Source organism: Plutella xylostella, chromosome 10, assembly GCF_932276165.1.
Source record: "Plutella xylostella chromosome 10, ilPluXylo3.1, whole genome shotgun sequence".
Taxonomy (NCBI): domain Eukaryota; kingdom Metazoa; phylum Arthropoda; class Insecta; order Lepidoptera; family Plutellidae; genus Plutella; species Plutella xylostella.
Genome location: NC_063990.1, coordinates 7,288,152 through 7,314,628, shown reverse-complemented (window position 1 = coordinate 7,314,628; position 26,477 = coordinate 7,288,152). Strand labels below are relative to the sequence as shown.

Genomic DNA, 26,477 nt, shown 5'->3' with positions numbered 1-26,477 from the left:
AAAGAAGTTCGATGGTGTCATTCGAATTTAAAATCGGCATCGCGCATCGCGAAAAAAGCGCGGGAACGAACGAGTTGCGTTTCATTATCACCGCGCGTTGTTATCATGTGGCGCGTGGAGCGCTTCTGGCAGCACTGGGCGGGCCGGAGGGACGGCCTACCGCTTCGGCTGACATCGGAACGCATTCTCTCGCTCGACGCGAAACGTCAAATGAAGTGAACTGAGCCACAATCCATTGTCTGTGCTGTATTTTTGTGTTTTATTCAGTTTTTCATCGATTACCGACTTGGTGAGTGTATCTGAAACGTTTTAAATGTTCTAATTTCATCTGAGATCATTTACTTTCACTGATTGAGGCGGAAAATGATAAATTATTAAGTTTATTGGAATGTTTTCATTCAGAAAAACAAGCGTCTGTAGTTCGTTACTTGTGACAAGAAAATAATTAACTTTGTGGTGTTTTGAATACTAACAAAATTGCAGATATTATAAAAGCATTTGTGCCGAAATAGTTTTGTTTATTTTTATACTTTTTACATATAAATAAAAGTAATAAGTAAACCTAACCTCAAAGCATGAGTTGTCCTAATCTGAACAATAGATGGCGCTGTAGTCGTAACAGAAACTTATTTTTTATTTCGTTCGGTAGGTAGTTAGTAAGTATCTAATACCATGATGCACTATTCTAGTATGGAATACCTATATCCGCAAAAAGTTATGAGTTTGAATATTGTTCTGATCATAGGAATAAGGAATAGCGTTGTAATCAGCTAAAAAATCTCTCACTGCTCTCTTAGTGGCACACTCTAATCTTAACGTAACTCTATTCTTACCAACATAATAACATAAATTAATGTGTTGATCAATACCTTCTAATATTACCAGTCATTACTGTAGGCCTCTCACTGGCTTACGTGGCAAATTCGATACTATTTTCGATACTACTTACTTATACACAAACATAATATGGAACCAACAAATATGTCACTTTTGGAACTAACAAATTTTCCTTACGTTTTGACAGTTGACCATACGCAACGTAAACTGAGGCTCGTGAAACTAATAATAGCCCTACTGTATTTAATTTAAAAAAAAAAACAGCTACAGTCTCATAATCATGACTCATACCTAAGTCATTAGGTCGGCATCTGTCAAATAATAACTCTAAGGTCTAAGGTAAACTCTAAGGTAACCTACATCCGTGTGCAAGAGCACTGCCACACAGATCAAACTTGTATCCCCCATCATTTCTAAGGGGTAAAAAGAGCGGTGTTGTTGGCATACGGGGCTCAAGCAGGGGGTCGTTGGTTTGACAGATTTATGTAAGCGCGGCTTTGTCGCGCACGCACCTAGGGGTCACCCTAGATTAAAATAATTATGTGTCTGAGAGATGCTACGCTTGCAACGACTTTTTATCGTTGCATTAAACGCACCGATTGCATTACAGTTCTCGCTCGTTCGCTTTTTATGAAGCTAGAGTCACCCTACAAGCGTTCAAATTAAAATGTTCCATTTTCGAATTCTTCCAAGTTTTGAGCGATTTAATTTATTTTATTTTTATAAGGTTCTTTTGTTTATCATCACGCTTTCTACCTGCTGGTTTTGGTGAATACGGTGCACGAGTTATTTAGAAATGTATAAGTCTCTACATAGTCTACATGTGTCCATACGCGGTAGTTTTTCGAGTAAAGAGTACTTAAATGATAGTATGAAATCCGGGATTTATTAACAGATGCGTATAATTATGTATGTTCTTGAATAGCAGGCATATAATATACGAGTATTATGTACCTACTTACATCATGAAATGCCAAATACCTCCATGCCATGCCAAGAGACAAGTGCCAACCTAAATACAAACCAGAAAGCAATGGTTTTTTTCTAAACCAGCATTTCATCCAGCCAGTTCCTCAAAACTCTTGAATGACAATAGCAATGAGATTTATGAGAGGCCACAGACAATAAGTGCAATGCATCACTCGTCATAAAAGGCAGATTATGTCAGTGGGAATTATGAAATTTACGAGCTGTTGCATAAAAGCAGCGACGCTGGGAAAGTATCACTGTTTGCTATGATGATATGAATGAATGCTTTATTTTGTGTCGTTTTTAAAACTGACTTACTTTGGGAATTAAAAATTAAAAGATGGTCAATGTTTTGATATGCAGAGCTGTTAACTAGATGCCTATACACTAAATTAATTGTTTAGTTTTCAAGATAAAGCTAATAATAGAGACTAACCCCCTTATTCATAAAAAAGTTAGTGGACGCTTTAGCTATTCAACTGTTTTGTCCCTCTCTGTCAAAGAACAAATTGTCCTCTGTCAAAGAGTGACAGAACAGTTCAATAGCTAAAGTCTCCACTAACTATTTTATGAATAACGGGGCTATATTATAAAAAAACATTGATGTATTACTATTTACTATACATATTATTATAGTATAATATTTCAATTTCAATCATAAATATGCACATGTTCGAATATAATCATACTTACCTACAGGCTGATAAAAAAAATATGGGGTGTTATTTAAAAATAAGCTAATTAATAATAAATCAACGGCAGGATTAGCCGTGACGTCGTCGGAACAAATGTTTCCGGGACCCAAAAGAACGGACCTTTTCATATTTTATTATTTTTATTTACAATGAATTTATGTGTTTCCCGACCGCCTTCCGAGAGATTTAGCATGAGTGTGTCATAGACCGGCCCGGACGAAAAAATATTGGGGACACGACACAACCGGATTTTTCATAAATAATCATCGTGAAACGGCTTTAGAAAAGGAAAATATAGTAGGTATATTTGTTACCTGCTTAGATGCAAATAATAAAAAACCCGATATACCTACCTATATTTTGACTGCCAAGTAATTTTGAAATTGCATTCATAGTCCATAGAAATGACTAGTTCACATTTTCAAAAGAAATGCTTATCAAAGTCAATTTATCTACAGCTGCCCTGAATGTATGGATGGAGCCTATTAATGAGTAGGAATTTTTAGTCAATTCCAGAAATCAAATAAAAATAATTACAGTTATGATAGTTAGCTATAAAATGTAGTTTTATATAATTGCTATGAAATTTCTAACTACTGTGCTATCATAAAAACACGGACTCTTATCAAAATTATGCTTTTTTTTATATAAGTACACTTATGTAATATATGATCTAAAAAAAATGAATTTATCTGAATTGAGGTTTTTATTCATGCGATCCTCACAGAGACATGAACCCTGCGCGCGCGCAACTAGACAGAACTCACAACAAACTGACAATATGCTCCGAGACTTGTAATACAAGGCCGAGTACAAATTTAGTTATCCACCCACTCCCGCTCGCCCGATTATTTATAATAAAACTTTTTATACATTTTGTTTCCGATTCAACATAAATAAGATATGTTATTTAAAGCCAATATATCACTTGACAGGTGGTAGGACGACTGGGCTGTTAGCTGAGGGATTTTGAGTCGTAATTAGTAGAATTTTAGGTGTTAAATTTGTTTGAGGGTTGACGGTCGGCTAGCAGACGTTTCATAAGATTTATACATATATCAGAATAAGGCATTGTGTGAATGTAGTCAGAGATTTTAATCAACGTCCGAGAGTCCGCCAATAAGTCGAGGCTCTGGTATTCGAAACGGGCAGCTATATACAGGGTGATCTGGAGCTCGGGCTATTAAAACTTTGCTTTTTGTAGTATTGCTTGAGGCTTGATGAGGTTAAGATGGAAAGTTCAGGGGCAAATCGAAGTCTCATGGATGAAAGTCGGTAACGCAAGGAAGGAATTTAGGATATGAAATTATAAATTATTGAGTATGTCCTACGCCTGATTTATGTATTCAGAAAACTTATTTAATGTCACCTTAGACAAAGTATAATTCTGGCAAATAACTACTACGATTCCATCATAGTATCTAGTAGCTCCATCTACATGTGAGTGTGCGAACTTAAAAAATGCAAACGAACTTTCAATAAAATAATAACGTTGCCGTTGTCGAAGACCACCAAAAAGTGATACTTTTTCATTTAATTCTTTCTACTAACTAATTATTATAATTAAACAAAGATTAAGGCCTAATTTCACACCATTCGGTTAGGTTAAAAATACCTCGGTTTGGTTACATGTTGGACCGTTAAGGTTAGTGAGTGTCCCACCATGCCAAATTACGGGGTTAACTCCCTTGATCGGGTGATAAACTTGATTGCTGCTGTGGGGTTCCGCTAAGACTTGGTTAAGACCGGTAACCAGGCAACGGGTTGTTTACTTGTCACTCATTCTGTCAAGATTCAAGATGGAAAAATGAACAGAGCCTTTGATAAACAATATACGAACTAGATGTTGTGTGACATAAAAAATGAGGCGAAATACTGTCTGGGTTTTATATAATGTCAAACCGAGATAAAAGTTTAAATTTAATGTCCTAACCTAACTTGGAACCGCAATATAGAAACACAAATTGATGGCCCTACCTGGAAATCGAACCCGGGATCCCTGGGTGATGAAGCTGAGCTTCTACCACTAGACCACAGAGGTAGATTCAAGAAGTTAAACCTAATGATTTTATTTATTTATTTATTTAATTATAGGTTATAATACATAAGAAAAAGACAAGCTTAATGAGAACTATTGAATTAAGTGAAAAATCTTCTAACAAAATATTTTAAAATAAGACCTTACTTAGAAATTGATATGTTATTTCCCGAGAAGTTTCTTTTGCACTGACACTCCATCTTGTTCGTTGTATTGTTTTTCAAAGGGCATGGCGTAATAATGCTGGATTTATGAATGCTCTGTTAGATTTTCGTCGTGGGACTCATCCAGTTAACAAGGGTAATAATCCTTAAACGCGTCGTCAGCAAATCCGTTATTGAGACTGTAACTAACAGAATCATGAGAAACCAGGTCTAATTATAATAGACACGATGCTTCCGTCGAACAATTTTAGGTTAGGTCCAGCGGACTTAGGTCATCCCTTTGCGAGAGGGCCATCTAGGTCAACTCTCTGTCAGCTCTAGCTAGCTACTAGGAGCCGCAGTCGCTACGATACACTGAAAGACTGAACATTCCATTTTGAGCTGAAATTTCTCAGGATATAGACATAAAATCAAGTGGAAGTGCAACTTGCGAGTTGCGAGCAGTCGCTTGTTGGGTGAGAGCGGTGGAGAAGCGAGCGCTGCACAACTCAAGTCTTAGCGGACTCTTGTGGGAACTTGGAAAAGTTGTGAGAGTAGGCCTCCTGTTAGGTACTGCATTGAGAGTAACACACCACTGGTGAATAGTTGGTGCCACCATGCAGCCCTGGTAGTGTCCATTGAGGATGGGAACACAGGTTTGAGACACATAGTATTTAAATAATGTGTTTATTGAAGTTAGTTTGTTTTGTTAACACAAACTGATAAATCTTCCATCAAGCAGTCAGGGCTGACATGAAATAATTGACACCTCAGCATGTAATGTAATTTCAGCTTGTCTTCAGGCGCCTTCCCAGGGAAAACTTTAGTATAAGTAACAGACTAATTAAGTGTTAACACCACATAGAAAAAATCACAATGTAATATGGCATATAGTATCAGTCACTCAACCGCGGCGGGCGGGTGAATTTCTTTGTCACGAAGCGCTAGTGATGTGCCACGTCTTCGGCGTTGCGTCGGCGGCTGGCGCGGCGAGTGGCGCTAATCGATGCGCGCCAGTGCGCTGTCTTCCGGCGGCGGCCATTACGCACCTTTATGGCCGCCCGGCCTCCGCCCCCGCACCCCGCTCGTCTAAGGCGCCACATGACGAATCAATATGCCGCCAACCGACTCAACACTTATTTATTTGACACGATTTATTAGCGAAATGCCTGTAAACTTTTATGTGCCCTTCTGTTTTCTTCCTCCCTCCGAGAGAGGGCGGGAGGGTTATGCTTTATGATGGACTGTGATAAAATTCGATTCTATATTTCGGCTGTGCCATCTTCTTTTATTGGGAATGGGAACAGATGTCTCGAGCACTCCCATATGGAGCCGATGTTTTCGGAATGCTAAGTTGAGGTTTCTTATCAATCTTTCCGACATTAAAATGGCGGTGGTTTGCAATAAAAACCGAGTGTCCCTAATGTAAAATATTTTCTTTTTAAAGTTCGACTTCATTAATTGCCGTTTTATTTTTGCGCGGTTGCAATTAACATTTGTTACTTTTTGCGACCGGTGCGGCCAGCAAGTGGCGAAGTGTAGACAAAATGTCTTGCGGAAGTGTGTAATTTTTTCACAAATATTGCGGAAGGAAGACGTTCGCTTCCTTTGGCCTGTTTAGATGCTTTTTATGCTAATCGCGGAGATTTGCTGGGTTTTCTTTCGGCGCGACAATTATTCACGGTCCACGGGCGCTTTTCGCCGGAGAAATTATCAGTAGGATGTCAACTTTTTTTAGAATTTCATTGAGCCAACCCTTGTCGTTAATTGCACGAATGTTATCATTTTGTTGTTTTTATTTTACTGATACACAAGAAGGTACTTATAGAAGGTGACACATTCGGATAAATCTCTTGAAATTAAGTTCCATAAATTCCATAGGGGTTTTTCTGGTTTTATTTATCCCGAAAAACAAGGGTTTCCTTAACGTCACCCTCCTCTTTAATGACCGCTATACATGCATAGCCTGTTGTGAACTTGCAAACGACTTCTCACTAATAAATTAATTTCGCAATAAAGTTCCCGTTATTCCCAGAAAAAAATACTTACTCTGCAAAAATGTAAACAAGAATGGTTCCGAAATGAGAGTTTTTATGAGGATTTCATCTGTTGAAAGTGGCTCAGTCACCATGCCTCCCATACAGCGTTGTGTACATGCATGCGTTACAGACAGCGAGCTAATCCCGGAGTTATCGTAAATTGTCAGTTTATGACGTGCGGAACGAGGGCGGGGGCGGCGCGGGGGGGGGTGAGTTTTCTAATTTCGCCCCTCCGCTATTTTGATGCGCTAATTCGTGTAAGCAGTTTCTGAACGCGTTTGTTTCCAGTTTGCCTGCCACTTGGAGAACAACAGCTCTGTTTGCACAGTTGCCGCGACCTTTGTGCCAAGGATAAAAGGGTGACTTTCGTTCACCGGACGCGAATGGTATTATGTTAGCTTTACATGCAGATCAGATATTTACATAATGCCTGCTAAGTATTGGGTTTTATAATTAGCAATTTTAGAGGCGCTGTCGTTTCAATATATGGACATTTGGAAAGGCTGCTGTCTAATGGAATATCCGTGCTAGCATTTTTAAAATTCCCAAATACTGTTCATAGTCCTAACCTATCAAAAATATAATATTAGTCAAAGTATAATAATGGTACCGATAATGTTAATGCAATATAATTTACATATAAAATAAAGCAGTGTATGCGGTAGATCAGTCGCAGACCGAGCTGTCCTGCCGTCTGGGCCGGGCCGGGGCTGGGAGTGGGAACGATGCGCGGGCGCATCAGCCGGCAATTAATACTCTTCATTTAATCGATTCCTTCAATTATTCCACTTTGATATATGTTAATCCTTTTCGGCCCTCCCCGGGATATTGTTGGCTATAATTACGTGGGAGGCGACGTCTATTGACAAGTATGGATGTTTTTAATCTGATGTTAGGATAAGACATTAGTATGCGCCCGTCCGTCTGTCCGTTGCTTGATTTGTGGCCGGCCGGCTCATTGCCTCGTAATTATTGGATTTCGGCGCAATATTTATTGGCGTTTCTTCTCAGTCGTAGTCGCCTTGATTTATCAGTGGCCTGTCATTCCGAGTGAGTTATAGCGATGCGTGCGTGTCCCGGGAATCGATGTTTTCTGTAATCGAAGAGCTATACTCATAGGTGTTTTTTTTTCTACCGACACCGACACGTTATTAACGGTGAATCCCTGAGGTGCATCCGATACGTCATATTTCAATATGTTATGTGTTCACATGATCACCGACATTAGAGGCGAGCCTCTCCCGACGGATTAGCGACATCTCATAAGTAATGAGATGGTGAAAATATTGGGAATAACACGCGACAGCAATAAAGGAATAATAGGGGAGACGTGAACACAGCTGCGGGCGCCGCCAAGACGATTCTTTTTAGAGACTCCTTCGCCACACGTGGATGACAAATTAAAATCGATCGATTTTGTAAAATCATAATGTGCGGCATATAGATGGATCATCACTACGACATCAACATTTTGGTGTTTCTTTTACTTTCAAATAAAAATGATTGTAATTATAATTCCAATTAAGTTTTGTTGTGATATGACAAACTCATTATAGATAAGTAACAAATAACTGAAACTAGTTTTGTCGGTCTGTCTGTAGCAGCGCATCGCGTGACTTCATCGCTTTCTTCGAAGTTGCCTTTCGTATAATTATTTATGAACTTTAACATCAATTTGTCATTGTTTTAATCATGTAATAAACATGTATTTGTATCTTTCTACCTTAAACAAGCGATGGGACATAGGCTTAGCCTTGATTCTATGAGTAAGCTAAAACCTAGTGAATATTTAAGGCATACCTACCTACTGAGGTAAAACGAAAATTATAATGTAAACGTATCCTTTAGGAAGGCTTGATAGCTCTCAATTTAGGGGTTAATGCAAGATAAAATTTGTGATAAGTTAGTTAAATAATGTATGGCTCGCTACCATGTTTTAGATTAAAGTACCTATCAACAGCAACACCCTAATAAGTCTTACTAGATTTATAGTTACTCATTTAAACATAAAGCAGCGCTTCAATGTAAAGTCCAATATTTAATAATTACTACAACGACGCCATAAAACACCTGCATGCATTTTCTATCGCAATATTCGCAATCTTATGCAATGGCGGGCGGCGCGGCGGGCGGAAAGCGCGCCGAAATGATGGATTAACGTCACCCGTCTGAGTTTCCTTTTAAAAACAATCTAGCCAAGCAAGCGGCTTGCAGCACAGCTAATATTCCCTTGCCAATCATCTTACTGAGTCAATTTTCAATTTTCCCGCTTAATAAGCACGTCATCTCCTCGCTTCGGAACAATATCGAGAGGTTATTTCTTTTTGCTTCAGCCGTGGCGTGGCATAACGTGATTATTATGGGCAATATATTTATTGGTTCTACCTTTTTTGGCATAAGATTTTTTTGCCTAATCTCGTATTGCATAGTAACGTTTGGTCAAAGTCTCGTTACGCCGAAAATCGTATGGCATATATCTCGTTTAGTAAAAAGTTATTTCGCATAACATTGTTTAGCCTAATAATGGTATGGCCAAATCTTGAATAGCCTAATAATGCTATGGCATAGGTTTATACAAAGTAATAATATTCGTTTGGCTTTAACTTTGACGGAGCGTCTCCCTACATAGCGCAAACTGGTGCCTTGTATTGTTTCCGCTGTTTGGAAAACGCTCCGCTCCGCTTCGCTGCGCTCCGCTTTGGTTTTGATGAACATGTGCACCTAACACGCTCCTCCTCGCTTTGCTCGTCGTCGCACCTATTTTTAGGTTTCGATCTCATGGGGTTTGTAATAATTATATTGGTCGTTAACTTTCGATTTTTTGATCATACAATATCGTGATTTTCGGGATGTAGGAGAAAAATACCACAATTTGTACATTTACTACATACTTAATATATTATTATGATTATTAAGATAACATTACGAGAAACAAGATTATACATAGGTATAGACGAACATAAATTTGAGCAAACGAAACTTAGGTGTTTAAAAATTTTGCCTAAAGAGTTTTAGACGAAACGAGCCTTATGCCACATAAGTCTTGGCAAAGTGATGGTTCGGCCAAAAAAGTTTAGACCATACGAGTTATGCGAAATGAGTTTTGGTCAATAAAGATTATGCCAGATGAGCGGAACCCATATTTATTTTTTAAATAAAGAAGTTTATGTTAGTCCAGGTATAATAAATATAGGGACTTAGTTAAGTACTTAAAACAATTTCTAAACTAAGCAGATATGATAGGTCTGTAAGGATTACTTTTGTTTCACAATGTCTGAATAATTTTATTTATTTCAGTTGAATACAACAATAAAAAAACTTAAATATTTTTGAAGACAATGACAGTTTTTAATCACACACTATCATTAAACTAAACAAACTAACAAAACGTAAACTGTTCACATCACTATCATTTGCCAGGCAGCACACTCACTACTACAGTACACCCGCCATAATTATACAACTATTTCGACTAGGTTTGCAGAGAGCAGAGTGGCGCAGTGGAAGCGTGCTGGGCCCATAACCCAGAGGTCCGTGGATCGAAACCACGCTCTGCTAGAATAACTTTTTGGTTTAGTTTTTTTTTCTTTTTTATATTATTTAGTCTATGTATTGATTCAACAATTATTTAATTTTAACGTTTAATAATAATAAATTAATAAAAACAATAATTTTAATTAGATTAGAGTGACAGCCAGCGCCACCTAGTGTCGAGCCCAATAAATAAAATTATTTAAATTATGAATTTGATTTCATTCGTGTAAACTGACAAATCCCACCCTTTATATATGAAAGGAAGCATACTTCGCACAACCTACAATGTACCTACCTACCTACCCTCCCAATAGAATATTATAAACCGCAACTGAATGGACCACAGACTCATAACACAGGAAACATAATATAACACCCCTCTTTATCATTCGTAAGTAAAAAACATTACGAAACCTTTAGGCTCATACATACTAATTTCTTATCTTATCATTACATAGCAATATAACCTAGCAAGATAACCGTAATATATACCTAGGCACATCTAGAGAACTTCATATAAGTAATAGTTAACTCTATTAGCTAGCCGTCAAGGCGCGGCGTGATCGAAGATTTATATTTAATTGAGTTTATTTGTGCCACCATTTTGATTTATATCGGACATGTTGCGAATTGTTGCTAGTGCGCTCCGGCCGTCGCCTGCGGACTTTATTGATATAATGCTCATTGAAAAGTAAACACAACTCGCAAACTTCCTGATGGTAATAGCAGAGTCTTGCGCACACCTTAGGGCTAATTCCGGAGAGGTTTTTGATTGGTAACGTTCCAAAGTAGGTAGGTACTTAATTATGGCACAAGTCGCGATAAAGGCAAAATAAGTGACTTCATCATCAAGCCGTTATAATCAACTGCTAGGCAACATCACTGTCCTCGGCCTTCCCCATCCAGCCTTTATATCGGCTATTTGTCTAAAGTCGGTCGGTCCAGCGGGTTGAAGAACGTCCCTATGTTTGCCTGTTCGTGGTCATTGGATCCTCGGCAGATATGATTAGACCGGCCCACTTCCACTTGAGCTTGCAGATAATTTAGAGCGTATAATCTGGTATCTTAATTTATTTCACCTAAGTTATCGCTAGGGTACATAAATGTAGCCACCGTATAAAGGAAGCGATAACTTTCATAGTTTTCGTTAACCGTCGTGTCAATCGGGTACTTGAGTAATAATGTTTTATATTATAAAGGCATAGGTACCTGGAGGAGCATGTAAGTATACATGTACGGCAACGGCTGTAACGTAAATAAACCTTGGTGATATGTAGACTGCCATAACAGAAACATATTTTAACCCAGTAAAAAATTACGTTCGCAGCGATAATCTTGTAAGTCAATAAATGAATAAACGAACGCATCAATATCAAAAGATTCGTGTCACGAATCGAGCGCGCAGTGAAAAAAAACAATGTGGCACTGACATACGGGAATCCTTTATAAATAACTCCTTTTCACATCTTATTATTTATTGGTCGCCGTTCCTCCGGTGTCCGACGGGTTAACGATGACGAATAAGAGATACGTTGGTAAAAAACCCTTTCAGAGTTGACGCGTGATATATGTAGGCGCAGGCGCGTTATAAAGAACGCGGCGGGGTGCGCGAGCGCTCGACGCTGATTGGCCGACGTAATGACGTTCCATTTTCAAACTCTACTCTTGACAGCGACTAATGGAGTCTGCAAGGCAGGCCAATGACGGATAGGCACCTTTGAACCTATTGTACATAAGCCCGAAGCTTAGGTATATGTTGCGATGCACCTTGTATTGCCATTGCAGTACAATAAAATTAATGGATCCGCTAGTTTGATTTATGACGTCGCTGCGTCATTTAGCATTTACGCGATGGTGACGATGTCATTCCTCAACAGTTTAGTTTAAAAATATTATCCTGCGTAACTTTACACTCGTAAATACTCTCACGTGAAGTCCGAAGCCGCGTAGTAAGTACCAGGGCCCTATAAGTTTCAGGAGCAAATTTAACTAATTAGTGTCGCGGTCCGGCGGTAATGAATCAATCAATCCCGCGGGACGCATCCGTCGTCCGGCTCTGGGGGGTCACTCTAGATTGCCAAAAACAAAGTTTCGTAGCGCTAACCACGATCTCACTTACCTCTATCTGTTTTTTTAAACGTACCGATTACATGACAGTCGTTCGTTTGTTTTTAGTCAATCTAGAGTAACCCGCCCGGCCTGGACCGTGGCTCGGGGGGGAGATCGATTACTGCTCTCATTAGACTCCTCACTTCAGGTGAGAAGCACCGAGGTGTCCGAGTTTTAGGAACTTTGTAGCGGAAATAAAATTACTTTCTCTAGCAGGTTCTTTTCTTCATCAGTATCACAGTTTTCGCTTTCAGTGTGAGAAAAATTCACAATCATTACAAAAATTAAACAAACTATGATTAGCACCTAAACGACATAAATAAAGTTGACTGGGAACTGAATTTGAACCCAAATTATGGCACAAGGCCCGCTCAATTTTACAGTGGCAATCACATTGTATCGTTCAGAAACTCTTACTTCTACAATACCTACCTACTTGTAATCCTACCTATCCTACCTATCATTTTTTTGTGTATCCCAAACACAGTCAAACTGTTGTGTAGGATATGGCAACACAAATGCAACAGTCGTGTTTCTACGCTCCACTCCGAGTAACTAACTGCAAGTCTCGGTGCTTTTGCATTTTTCTCCGATCAGCTATAAATCAGTCGTCCCGCCCTTTTCTAATGGGAATTATAATTGATTCCCTCCCAAGCCCGGCCCTGTAATGTGCTCAAGTATTCCAGTTTAGCTGCTTAATGGCTAGGACTTCCTTCTGTCTGCTAGGTTTTGTTCGGGGCTATTGCCTGCTTAGCACGATAATCAGCGCTTGTGTTTACGTGGTAGCATTTGATTGGATATAGTTCCATTTCTGTAATCATTTTGTACTTAATTCAATCATTAAAAAAAGTGAGGCCACATGTTGAGTACCTAATAAGAGAAACGGCCGATATCTTAAAATTTAGATCCGGTTCAAACATGTCAACATGTTCACCAAAAATACTAGAATCCAGTAGTGCGCGGGATATTGTTTTGATTTCAAGAATGTACGGTTTTCCCCGATGGTACATCAACAAGGCAGTAACATTGACACGTTTTCATACATCACAGTATCCAGAACCTACTGTTCATACAATATCATCCGGCAACCGAGAGAGTGAGAGACCAGCATTACCAGTCTTCAACCTTCGACTCTTGCCTGCTTCGCTGACAGTTGCATAATATTCTCTGGAGCCTGTCTGGTGCCGTCAAGAGTCACAGGAAGGTGACACGGAGTGGGCAGGGGCGGCGCGGGGCGGGGGGGGCGATCGATGCCGACGTCGTTATTCGGACGACAGCCTTTCACAACGTCGTGGTGCGTTCCTAAGCAGCCTTCTGAGAGGATGCTCAACCCTTCCGATTAAACAAATGCTGTAAGTTAGATGATCGTTGCCGGTTTTAGTGATCGCTGAGTGAATTAACAAAATGAAGAAACTTAGATTTTATGTTTATAATATCAGGTTTCTGCTATGGTTACTTAACTGAAAAATTCAGGCTTCTAGTTCTATCCAAAACGATGTTATTGAGGGTTGAAAATGAAGCCTGTAACAGCATCACTTCAAATCCCACAGCTGTAACTTGTGCTTGCTCAGGCTACGGTACAGTTTCAGGTTGTGTGGGGTGTTGTTGGGAAGAGCCCGGCTCAGGTCGGGTCTGTGGACGCGTGACTGACGTGCGTCACGTGACCACACCTCCACACACACACACTCACACACTACTGCACAACAATAATACTATCTTGCAGATATCTTATTGCAAAATAAAGGTATCTGATTCTTGGCCGGCGGAGTTCGATCGCTGTGGGGGTGGGTCACAACCGATTTAAACACAATAATATTTATTGTTTATTTACCTTTGTTTATATAGTTATAGGATTAGCTAGGTACATTTTAACTAGCAACAGCCGAAAAAATACACAAATTTGAGAAAAACCCAATGCAAACCGCAAAAAGACTAGACAAACCGATACCTCAAGACCCGTGACGTGAGAAAAAATCAAACAAAACACAACGCGCCGCGGAAAGAAGCCATGGAATAATTAAAAAGTTCCCAGAAACGGAACGTAATGACACAAATGACGCGTCAGTGACACGGCGGGTCATTTGTCAGCCGTTTGTGCGCCAAAATGGTGTCAGGCCGGTGTCAGGCGCGGATTGACGCGTGTCAGCGGGTCGACACCGCGGCCACTCGACTCAAACTCGATTGATTGCGATTGATGAAATTGGCTTGTCAAAAAGCTGTGTTATTTCATTTTGTTGATTTTTCAGTCAGTTTGTGTGACTTTGTCATATTATCTGACGTGTCGTTTTTGAGGCTATGTTAGGTTTGTACCTTCTCACAATTGTTACTTGTACCTACCTATAGGGACTGAACCTAACGTCAATTTCTATGTTCAATTTTGTATCACTTATTTTAAGAGTTGGACTAACTGATGATCTCCTTATTACGAAATAATGTAACCGAGGGACCGTAGTGCCCCAGCCGATGTATGTGGACAGGTGAAGGCAGAATTATTAATGTTCCGTTGATTCAGGGCAAGGGGCATGTCTCATGAAATCCCTATTTGTATGTCACCATTGTCACCCTACCACTGACATGTGACGCCTGAAAATGTCTATACACAAATCATTGAGGATTAAGGGCCCGTACAGGGTGACGTCCGCGCCAATTTTGGGTTTTCAATGCTCTTCACACAGCAGACGCAGTGACACGCACACATGTAAGTTTGCACAGTGGGTCGATAAACTTTTACTCGCCAACTTTATTGACAATTATGTTCAAGTACATTTTGGGTGATTTTAGGGTAAGTAAGTATAATTCTTACTTACACTGGTAGGCACCAGGAAAGAGTAGAAATTAATAGGGGTGCCACTTTACTCTATACTCGGAACCCGATTAGCTTTCTCAAACAAATGTGGTATTTACTTGTAGAAAGGTAACTACAAGTATTAAAGTGTAGATAATAAGTTTCGGGCATCCTCCAGCCAACTGAACCCCGACGACAAAGCAAAGTAAATACATAGTGTCGCAAAAGGGCTATACTAAGCCAAAAGGGGATGACTCAAGGGGTCATTCTGAACAACTTTTGTTCTACGAGATTTGCAAATTCGCGAAAAAAAATATTCGTTTTCCATGGTAAAAAGTCACATGTCCAACAAAGTTTCTATGAAAAAGGTTTTTTTTTGTTAATTTCCAAAACTCGTCGAGCAAAAGTTCAGAATGACCCCCTGTCTTACTCCATTTTACCCGACTGCCGAAGGAGGAGGGTAATGTTTTTTGATTGTATGTATGTATGTATGTTTGTCTGTTTCTTTGTTCCCTCCTATAGCCTAAACGGCTTGATAGATTTTGATTTATGAGGTATTGTTAGAAGCGTATTGATGGCGCGATGGTTATAGGCTATGTGACGTTCCATTAAAATGTACATAGCACCCTCTAGAGGACATAACGTGATGATCGAAAAAATAATAATTCAACTTTGCCGTGTTAGGTATCAAATGAAAAGGCTTGATTTTCACATTACAAAAATATGCATATTGAAGGTGTTTAAATAACAACACCAAAATTATTGAAATAAAAAATTATCATGAACTACTGACGTAAAATTTCATAAAATAAACACAACTAAAAAGTTACAAATAAAAAAATACAATTATAAAAAACGAAAAACCCGACTGTACGCTAAAAACATGAAAACAAGTCCCAATACTCCCAATGTTAAAGGGACCAACTTGACCGCCACTCAAGGCCGTTTTCTAAGTAACATTCAGCTAAATGGTGAACCCTCTGCTGGTCCCCGCCTACGATACGTTCCATTAACATTGGGACTTGTTTTCATCTTTTTAGCGTGCAGTCGGGTTTTTTGTTTGTTTATAATTTGTTTAGTACTATATACCGCTTTTTCAATACCTGTAAGTAAATTTTTTGGTAGCAGCATAATGTTTTTACTTAATTTTAGGGTTTCGAACGTCAAAAGAAAAAAAAGCAACCGTTATAGGATCTCTTTGTTGTCCGTCTGTCTGACTGACTGTCTGTCACCGCCCTTTTTCTCAGAAACGGGTAAAGATATCAAGCTGATATTTCGCATAGATGGGGAGTACCCCAAAAAAAATATTATGGTACTCCCTGTCCCAAACAAGTAAATTGGGGCTTATATTTTTTCCAGTTATTTTGATGTGTATCCTTTTTTTTCTTTGTTGTTTTGTATAAGTACTTATGTGTTTTTTTTCTTTAAATCTGTATTTTTTTTGTTGTTGCTGTCTATGTGTCGAATAAATGTATCTTTATCTTCAAATCACGCCATCTATCGTTTGTTTTTTTGTGGCTACTGTCTATAGAAGAAATTCCGTCATTGACAATTTTACGCTACGAATTTATTTTTATTTATTTTATTTTTATTTTTACATTTTCGTGGAGAACCAACAGCATTTTGTTAATAAATAATTATTACTTATAAACACATAACAACTTGATGCCATTTACAGAATGAACTTAGTAAACCCAGTAAACCTAACACATCCAGAGGAAAAATAAAATCTCTTTCTCTCTCTCTGAAAAACATACTTAATAGCCCAAACTAGATGCTTTTAGCTATTAACATCTTTGAAATAAAATTGAGCCACCACCGTGTTACTGCCCTCATCAGATCCTCACGAGACCATACCTCAACCAGCACCAAGAGACTGTATTTTTGATCCCTAACCTAATGTTCGTGCGTATTGTCATCACTTAGATCCATTCGCTATATTCCTGCTCCTCATCAGACCTTTACGAGACTGTAATGTCACGAGAATATTGCACACTATCTAATTTAATTTAATGTATTGAATATACTGGAAGAATTATGCTACCTCAATTTCAAATCAAATTATGTTGGTGTCATATAAAAGTTGAAAAAGTGCAATGACAACCAATGTGCAGTGATTTTGTATCTGTACACGATAAGATCGCGAGCTGTCAGTGCTGCCTAAACCGACGTGACCCTTCTTTGGAGGCCAGCGGCCAACTGAGTCAAACGTCACTTGTGTTTATGATTTTATAACACAGAAAGCCGCCATAGATATTTGTATGAAGATTTGAGTGAAAAAAATTGCTCAAGTTTGGGATTAATTTACACAAAATAAGTGTGTGTTTATTAAAAAACAAGGTATTTAGCGCCTAGTCCAAGCCTTTAACTTTATAATATGATAAAAATCATATGAAAATTCTTAATAATTACGACACAGTTGTTACAATACGGGAGTGGTTTTTCGTGATATTCTGAATTTTATTTACAGTTATCCATAAGCATTTACTTGAATTCGAATCATTCAGCACCTAGCTAGACTCTTCGGCTACCTGTGTGATTTTTTTCAAGGTTGTAGAGCATCGTTTACTACATAATTCTATGACAATGCCAACCCTCGATTCCCCCTTGCTGACCCTTAAACTGTGTATTATTTGTTAGTTAGTGGAGCGCTTTAAGGTTGCACCCATTGTAAAACAGATCATTTAGTCAACCTTTCCGTCTAAAAAAATACATCGCGTTGCGTTTCAAGAACTATGCTGAACTTTAAAACAATCGGCCCACTTTCTTGCGGCATTCTAATTTATGTCACTTCGATTATGATTGCAAGAAACTTGGAGTCGTAATTAATCTCCCTCCGCATACATTAGCGTAGCATCACGAACAGAACTAAGCACTGCTAACATTACCCACTGCGGCTAAATAATTCGCATTCGAAGCGTATTTATTACCTTACGATGAAGCCTTCACTGCAACGCTTAATATTCATTCGCCACGCGATTAAACGAAGACAACGAAGGAGTTATAACCCCACCGCGACGTCACCCGACGTCCTCCCATTAATAACACAACCCCTAGCCATTTTACACCTCAACTTTCTACATCTATTCATCAAACCGGTTTCAAACTGCGAACTTTCCCGCAGATAATGCTGCCACCGAGCCGCGAGGACGACGACGACGACAGCCACCTCTGCATCAAGTGCAACGCGACCGTCATCGGCCTCGACAACTACGTCAAACATCGCAAGCAACGGTGCCAGAATAAATATACCCAAGCAAAGAGCTTAAAAACTGATATTCCCAGCTTGGACACTTTAGAACCCAGCTACAGCCTCGGCGCAGATGTTTTCTTCCAATCGCTGGAGCTGCAGAGCAGTGCCAAGAAACCATCGGTCAGACTTACTCCCCCCATACCAGTGTCCAGTAAAACAAGCCAAGTATCAGATAGGAAGCATAATTTGGCGACTGCGACCTCTTCTCGAGATATTCCGTTGCATTCGCCATTGGAAAGTAACTTGAGAGGCGAAGATTGGATCGGAGGTCATAGTTTGCGAATAGGAAATAGCGAAGCTGACAACCAGACTAAATTGATAAATGCAGTCGCCAGCATTAGTGGGACAGCCAAGAAGGATACTTCTACGGCTTACAACATTGTTCCGTACAACGATTTCAAAGGTGACGAAGAATCAGATGAAGCCTCAGAAGACTCGGAAGATGAAGAGGATGACGAACCTCCAACTACAGGGGGAAAGTGGAAGCCACCTCCTCACCACACTGGCGGCAAGTGGCGACCAGACTCCCCAGAACATGATGTTTGGGAAATGAAAGAAGACCACACCGGAGGAAAATGGAAACCATTGATGCCCACCGACACTCAGGAAGGAGATGAAGATTATGACGCGCCACCACCTGGTCATACTAAAGGAAAGTGGATCCCTGGAGCTCAAGAATCCAAGTCTCAAATAATGAGACCCACGATACAGACGAAAACATCAGTCCAGTATTGGTGTGGCCCGTGTAATAGGCGTTTAGGGACAAAAGCGGTATATCAGAAACATTTGATGTCCAATTTACACATGAAGAAAATCTTGCCCGAAACTGATTTAGAGTTTTCTGGGCCAACTGACTCGTCAAAAAGTATAGGAAGTAGGAGATCTAGCCGAACTCCAAAATCTATCAATGACAGTATTTACGTTCACGAAAACAAACGTAAAAGGGATGAAGAAGTGACTGAGAAGCTCGGCAAAAAGAAAAGAAAACGTAAGCCTTACTACACCAAGTGCTACGGCTGTGAGTCTAGGGTTAGGGTTCATTTGATGGGTAAACATTTGATTTCACACTACCACTTCAGGAAGGCCACTGACACATCTAATCTGGAATATCAAAAAATGCTACTTGACAATATGCACGCCATTGTCCGCCAAGCCCCTTTCCAGTGCAGTCCTTGCAAATTTTATTCCAACTGGCTTTCCACTTTCAAACAGCACTGGTTAACGGAAGAACACCAAACTAAAATTTCCTCTCTAGAAGGAAAATATTGGTGCTCATTTTGTAAATTTGAATGTGATAGTTCTGGAGACATGCTACAACATCTTTCGAGTCCTGATCACAACGATGTCGTGGCGGTAGTGAACCGATCTATGCCCATAATTATACGCAAGAGAAGCGTATTTAAATGTAAAACGTGCTTCAAGGAGTTTAGATATAATATCGAAGTAAAAAAACACTGTAACAAAACTGGTCATGAGCCGACTCATACAGCTACAGACGTGTACCAAGAGCTCCACAACTGTCATCAGTGTAGAATCAAGTTCAGATCCTCCTTGGCCCTGGCAGGCCATCTCAAGATCAAACACAAACAGAAAGTATACTTTTGTATGGTGTGTTCGAAATCTTTCAAAACATCAGAAGAGGCCGTGAAACATCGCCAGACGTCGGAACACAAAATCAGAAGGAAAGAGATGTTAAAAGAGAGAGGAGTTCCAATAAAGGACATGAGAAAGAAATGTCCTTATTGTGTAGACATTGTTGTGAAGAACGTGTTAGATCTGAAAGATCATCTTGAGAGAGTGCACCCTGACATGAAGAAAAAGTGAGTATTAATCATGACGTCATGTAAAGTATAGGTACCTACCGTTATAATTTATTTGGGCATATATAAAATTTATTGTTTATTTGCAGATGTCCCCACTGCGGAATGGCTTTCACGCTCTCACAAGAAGTGAGTCACCACGTCAAGAGCAACGCCTGCCAGTTCTCGGTTCCCGGACAACTAGACTCACCCACCTTCTGGAACTGCAGCCAGTGTCTCTTCAGAACCGACTCGCAGGCCGAATGCTACTTCCACGAAGTTCTACACACTGACCCATTGATCGAAGTTCACAAACTTGGCGATGAGGAAAAAGTTGTGCAAAAGTTTGTGTGTCCTTTTTGCCATAAGGCGTTTAGGAAAGCGTCTTTGAAACATCACATTCGACAACATACGTTTGAGAGGCCGTTTGCATGTTCCATATGCTGTGCCAATTTCACCAGACAAAGCTCGTTGAGCAACCACGCGAGACTTGAGCACGGAGCCGGCGCCAGCACCTCCACCGCACCACACGCCCAGAGCATCATGAGGAAAGCTATCAACGAAACCAAGATAGAATACCAACCCAACGACCATGAGCTTTACATCAACAATTACAAGTAAGTGACTAAAATATGTCCTGTCATAATTTTATTTATACAGCACAGTTCCCAGTCGATTAACTCAAATGTTGAAACCTTAATAACTTAATTTAACGATCAATAAAGCCTTCAGATACGAACAAGAGAGAAATCTCCCCGCATGAGACTTTAAATAAAGACATAACATGACGCGTCGACATCGCTGCAGCGCGGACGCCGGCGGATGCGTCAAACGTCACATTTTCATTCACAAATATCGGGAAATATAATTTGACACGAGAACTTTGATAATGCGTTTGCTAACCTACCTCGGTATTGCCCGCGCTGACGGTTTTATTCCTTTCGGTAATAAATTGTCTGGTATCCCCGGATGTGGGTATTATTTAGAGCATCGTTCATACTCGGATCAAAATATTTAGTGCTTTTCAAAGGGACAGCTCTGTTTTATTGTTAGCACATGTTCCGCTCCACTGTCGGTGCACATATTAGCGATGTGGGAGCTGAGTTGTTTTTTGTATCCGTCCACTTTGATCATTTCATCAAACATGAGAGTCAAGATCCAGTATCAATTAATTTACCTAGCATATGAAGTTAGTGCAAGCACCTAACTGAAGTATAAATGTAGGTAATTCTACAATCCTCGCTCTGAGACTTTAAACTAACCAAGTAGACGCCGTTATGCGGACTATTGCAGACTCTCTTGCATCAAACCGCATGCATCAACATAAGCCGAATATTATCCGAAGTTTACACATATTATAGGCAATTCAGAGCCCCTGGGGACTTCTCTAGATGCTGATGATCCAAGTTTCGCGATATCTTACGCCGACGGCCATTGTTTTACCCGCAACCGTGTTATTACAGCTAAGCGGAGTTGCATTTAATGCATTCACCGCGGTCTAATGCTCGGGGAGGTTTCAATGACATTGTTTTAATCAGATGTTATGGGATATGGGATGCTTCTAGTACCCAGGTTGGAGTAAGTTTTACAGTTGTTAGGTGATTATATTACCTACCAGTGCATGGAGTCCTGCTTAACACTGAGGTTTTATTCCTGACAGGGAGACAAACGTGAAAATGATATCAATGGATAGCGTACTTTATGATCGCTGAATCATACCTAGACTTCTAGCTCATATTGTGAATGTTCGAAAGATTTTCAGAAACTGAACGTTATAAATAATACTTACCTAACTACATAATATCTAAATTAAATACATTATTTTGTGAACCGATAAATAGGTTATGTGCAATGTAGTACAATGTGCAGTTATCGACATAATAATATTAAGTAACTATATAGGTACTTATCCAAATAAACCCTTTATTCCAGCTTCTTCCCAACAATCCGTGCAAAATTCTAACGACAGAAAATTTAGTTTTTATTCTGGAAGGTCATCAAGGCCAACTCAAAAGCTAGACTAAAGTGTTAATATCAACCCGTTATAATTCAAAATGTCTCTTACGTCGCCGCTGCGGTATTTATGACCCACCCCGCTGTTTTTAGTGTTATTAGTGGCTCTGCTAAAGTGACTAGACTTGTATTATGGGTTATGTTTTCAATCTGGTACCTGAAGGTGCTTGAAATGACGTGATTATGTAGGTACTTGTACCATGGGGAGATTACTTAATGTATTTTGACCTTGAAGTTGAATTAAAATTGTCGGCTATTAAGTACGGTGGCCTGCGCCTAAAAGTATACAGGCGGAGTTTTAAAAATAGCGATCCCTGATGATGAAGTGACCAGCTACATCTGTTATAAATCCGGGGACGTGTTGTGTGTGATGTGTGTAGCAGTGGTTGTACATAGGTAGATGTAGATACCCTGCAGTTTTCATAGACAGAGGTGCGTTTTCACATCAACTTTTCACAGGTGTATGATCTATTCATCAGCTATTACTGTTACTATTATAGTACTTATTAATGTTGAATCTTACCTTAAAAATATGTTTGCAGGTCAAACTTGAAAAGAGCCGTTCCATCTTCAACCCCAAACGAAACCGAAGTTAAGATACGGGAGCACACATGTCCGCACGACACAATATGCAAATACGTTGCTGCAACTGAAAAACAGTTATTGAGGTAAAATTTAGATTTTTGTACACGTTCAATTTGTATGTAGTTGTTCATCATCCCACAAAGGAAAAAGCATGAACTTCAGCATTTTATAATTTCACTGTTAACGCCATCTCTACTTCATTATCGAAAACATTAAGTAGCGTCGTAAACTAGTAGGTACTCCATACGTGAAAACTACTTTATAGCTACTCAGCAACAGATGGCGCTGTTTGACGATTATTTTATTGCAGGCACAGAAAGTCTCATCATGGGGAGCGACTCAAACCGCATGAATGTCCTATTTGTACATTTAAGACAGACCAATCAAGTCATATGAAGCGACACATGAGGTGCCACGCAGGGTCCAAGCCATACAAGTGCCCACATTGTCCGTTTGATTGTGGTAGTTTGGTAAATATTGTTTTCATAGTTTACTAGCGCAACTATATTGTCCATCTTTCGTTTACGACGAGGCCCCATTGCTGCATTAGTGCGCGTTGCGTCGTTGCCGACATAATATTATTAAATATATGATCGTGCCCTTGGTAAAATATGCCATGCAACGCACCAATGGGGCCTCACCCTTAGCCCATGCCTCATTACATCTCCATGTTATAGTGATTACCTGTTTCGTTTGTTTTCTATTCACATTCCGATTCACAACAATTTCAGCTCCAAATCTTACTTACCTCTCTAATTCCTCAATTATTTCAGGAGAACCTACGGAAGCACGTCTTGACTGGTGGGAGGCACTCGGGTCTGTATCTGTACAACTGTACGGAATGTTGTGGACAGTTTGCCACCAACATGGCCGCTGAGCTACGGTCTCACCTGACTGAAGTGCACGGAGACAAGTATGACACTAAGACTGCTATTGAAGCTGTTAAGAGGCATTTGATGAAGGATTTTACTAGTGATATTGGCAACTAGTGTTTGACTTTGGTGATTTGATCTGTAAGTGATAAATAGTTTATGCCTGACCAGCAGGGTTGGCTGCAAACTGTGGGACCAAGGTCCTGATGGAAAGTAGTTCAAGCATGTGAACGACTGTCTTATGACAACAGGGGTATTTTTGTGTTTTAGTTTTCTAAATATTCTTTTTTACAAGCTAGGCTAGTTAATTTGTACTTTTTTTGAATTTTAACTTTTATACATATAGAGCCTCCTATTTACTATCAGCACCCCTGGATTACCAAAAATATACTTATAACTGGACCGCTTCTCTTATATTTATGATTAATTATTTAAGTTGATAAAATAAATATGTAAACAAAACAGATCAATTGTACCTATGTAAACATAATTTTAACTCACTTGAGAATTTGTTCATGGGAAGGATAACTTGGCTTTCACCTCATCAATATAAAAGTCTTGAAGTTTTATGATTTTTTTATTTTTTATAAATTTTTGGTGTACTTATATCACTAACTGCATCAGTAGTTCCTGAAACAAGAAAAAAGGGACTTAGTTCATGAAAAACAGTAGAAGAAATCTCACTCTGCATCTGACAATCTATGAAGATCTTATAATAATGATAAGTATTTGTACATGTATTTTATATATTTGTGCAATAAAGAATTAAATAAAATAAGTTGTCCTGGTTTACTCTACAATAGCATCCTAATAGTGCAACAAAACCCTTGTCAACAACTAGGTATTATATTTATATTCCTCATCACATCCCCACTGCTGAGGCACAGGTCTCCTTCCAATAAAGAAAGGGTTTTAGGCCTAAACCACCATGGTGGCCTAGCACAGGTTTGTGAACGTTTAAATTGGAAATAGTAAAACGATACTTACTTAACCAAAATACCGTCCTTCTTGGTGAGCCTGACGATGCAGTCATCACTCTCTCCCATACGGCGGATGGCTCCGCACACCACATACATCTTGGAGGAGTCGGCGGCGCGGCCGGTGGCGGGGTCCACGTCAGCGATCACCAGCTGCACGGACGCGTGGTCCTTGGCGTGGATCAGACGGTTGCTCGCGGAGCTGGAATGGTGGAAGCGGATTTAGTGAATGATGAAGGTTGAGAGGTTATGTTTTGTTTTGTTGGAGTTTGTGAGGAGTTTACGGTGGAAATAATCGCTATTATGGACCGCTCAATACTGTAACTTCTGACGTCGAGATTATGATTTAAATCAGGAAGAAAAGAATGGATACGTTGTGAGGTTAGAAAAATATTAGAACATTAACAGCATAACAAAGATAAAAACTCACTGTAGAATTAAAAATAAAGGTTCCTACAATACGGTAAGTGGCATATATCTTGTTTTATTAATGATAAAGCACGTAAATAAGTTGGAACCGCGTAAAACACGTGGGGAAACACTCACCATTTCCTTGGGCAGTAAAGGTCAACAAATTCACCAGCGTCGTTCTGCATTTTGGTGATCTGGAACAACAGAAAATTACACTTTCTTCTGGATCTATTAAAAATATGAATAAGCACAGAAAATAATAAACTTACAATAAAATCACTGTGAAACAAGAATCACGCAGATTTGGCAGATGCGAAAGAAAGATGGCTACCGGTGCCACAGACTGTCAGACACAAACCGTGTTGCGTAGACGACCAATTTTATTTACAATCTGTGTACTTTTACAATACTTATTCTGGGATTTTTATTTTATATATGTTACTGTAAAAGCCCGAACAACGGTAAATCCTAGGATTTACCAGTAAATCTTAGGATTTACCAACATGAGTTGGTAAATGTAAGGATTTGTGAAAATGGGTCATTTTTTTCGGGCTTTTACCATCAGAATTTGGTAAATCCTAGGTTTTACCACTGACACCTAGTAAAAGTTGGTTTTGGGAATAAAACAAAGATTAATTATTACCTATTCATTTATTTCAAACCAATAACCACTTGTCGAAAAGAAATTGGAGGTCAAGGTCATTCATCAACTTTTGGGCGATGTAATGCCCCGGATTATGGTATTTATGTGTATATTAATAGATGCGAATTATCATTGAATGCTGGATTATTGGAAAATAACTTTATTTTCACTCATTCACTGAACGATAATTTAAACACGGAAACCGGAAGTAAAATAATTTTCACGTATTATTATTGTTGACGTCGAGTAAATTAGATTGCAATAATAAATATTTCTTAAGTTCGGTTAGTTATAAGTTATCATCATCATCACGACTCATTACGTCCCCACTGCTGGGGCACGGGTCTCCTTCCAATGAAGGAAGGGTTTCGGTCTAGTCCACCACGCTGGCCTAGTGCGGGTTGGTGGACCAAGCAAGCTTGTGCTGAGCGAGTTGTCGGGTAAGTGGGCAACCTGACTGTCAGACGTTTTCAAGCCGCCCGAAGGCCTATGACTAGGCTTAACGACTGCTGCCGAAGCAGCAACCGGGACCCACGGCTTAACGTGCCATCCGAAGCACGAAAGCATCCAGAAAAGAACCACTTGAAATCGGTCACCCATCCAATGGCTGACCATGCTGGTTGTTGCTAAACCTCAGTGATCAGTTACGATTACTGAAGCCCGCTCGACTACGGATGCTTTGTTCGACTACGGAGGTTATAAGTTATAACCTGGCTTTTTCAACATTTACCGTGCCTTAATGTAAATCCTAAGATTTACCGAATAGTGGTAAAAG

The 26,477-nt window shown here is 39.5% G+C and overlaps 2 protein-coding genes and 1 non-coding gene across 3 annotated transcripts; 2 read left to right on the top strand and 1 right to left on the bottom strand.

Annotated features, from left to right (window-relative positions):
* Nucleotides 1-152: 152 nt before the first annotated feature.
* Nucleotides 153-23,985, top strand: LOC105388150 (zinc finger protein 184). Its single transcript, XM_011559011.3, has 6 exons — nt 153-289; nt 18,274-20,222; nt 20,312-20,818; nt 22,757-22,882; nt 23,110-23,269; nt 23,573-23,985. Exons 2-6 carry the CDS (start codon nt 18,277-18,279, stop codon nt 23,786-23,788), a joined length of 2,955 nt encoding a protein of 984 aa, XP_011557313.3. The 5' UTR covers nt 153-289; nt 18,274-18,276; the 3' UTR covers nt 23,789-23,985.
* On the top strand, nt 10,208-10,279 carry Trnam-cau. Its single transcript has one exon. It is a non-coding gene; the product is annotated as a tRNA-Met (tRNA).
* Nucleotides 23,986-24,229: 244 nt separating the features above from the next.
* On the bottom strand, nt 24,230-25,451 carry LOC105388141 (40S ribosomal protein S21-like). The gene is made up of 4 exons (XM_038118105.2): nt 25,329-25,451; nt 25,195-25,253; nt 24,659-24,850; nt 24,230-24,301 (listed from the first exon to the last, which is right to left on the bottom strand). Exons 2-4 carry the CDS (start codon nt 25,242-25,244, stop codon nt 24,292-24,294), a joined length of 252 nt encoding a protein of 83 aa, XP_037974033.1. The 5' UTR covers nt 25,245-25,253; nt 25,329-25,451; the 3' UTR covers nt 24,230-24,291.
* Nucleotides 25,452-26,477: the final 1,026 nt, after the last annotated feature.

Bases quoted from the DNA above. Each gene is read 5' to 3' on its own strand.
- LOC105388150 (XM_011559011.3), top strand. From the start codon at position 18,277: ATGCTGCCACCGAGCCGCGAGGACGACGACGACGACAGCCACCTCTGC. The intron at 20,819-22,756 runs GTAAGTGACTAA...ATATGTTTGCAG, and splicing joins CTTTACATCAACAATTACAA to GTCAAACTTGAAAAGAGCCG. The intron at 23,270-23,572 runs GTAAATATTGTT...CAATTATTTCAG, and splicing joins CGTTTGATTGTGGTAGTTTG to GAGAACCTACGGAAGCACGT.
- LOC105388141 (XM_038118105.2), bottom strand. From the start codon at position 25,244: ATGCAGAACGACGCTGGTGAATTTGTTGACCTTTACTGCCCAAGGAAA. The intron at 24,851-25,194 runs GTGAGTGTTTCC...CCACCATTCCAG, and splicing joins CTTTACTGCCCAAGGAAATG to CTCCGCGAGCAACCGTCTGA.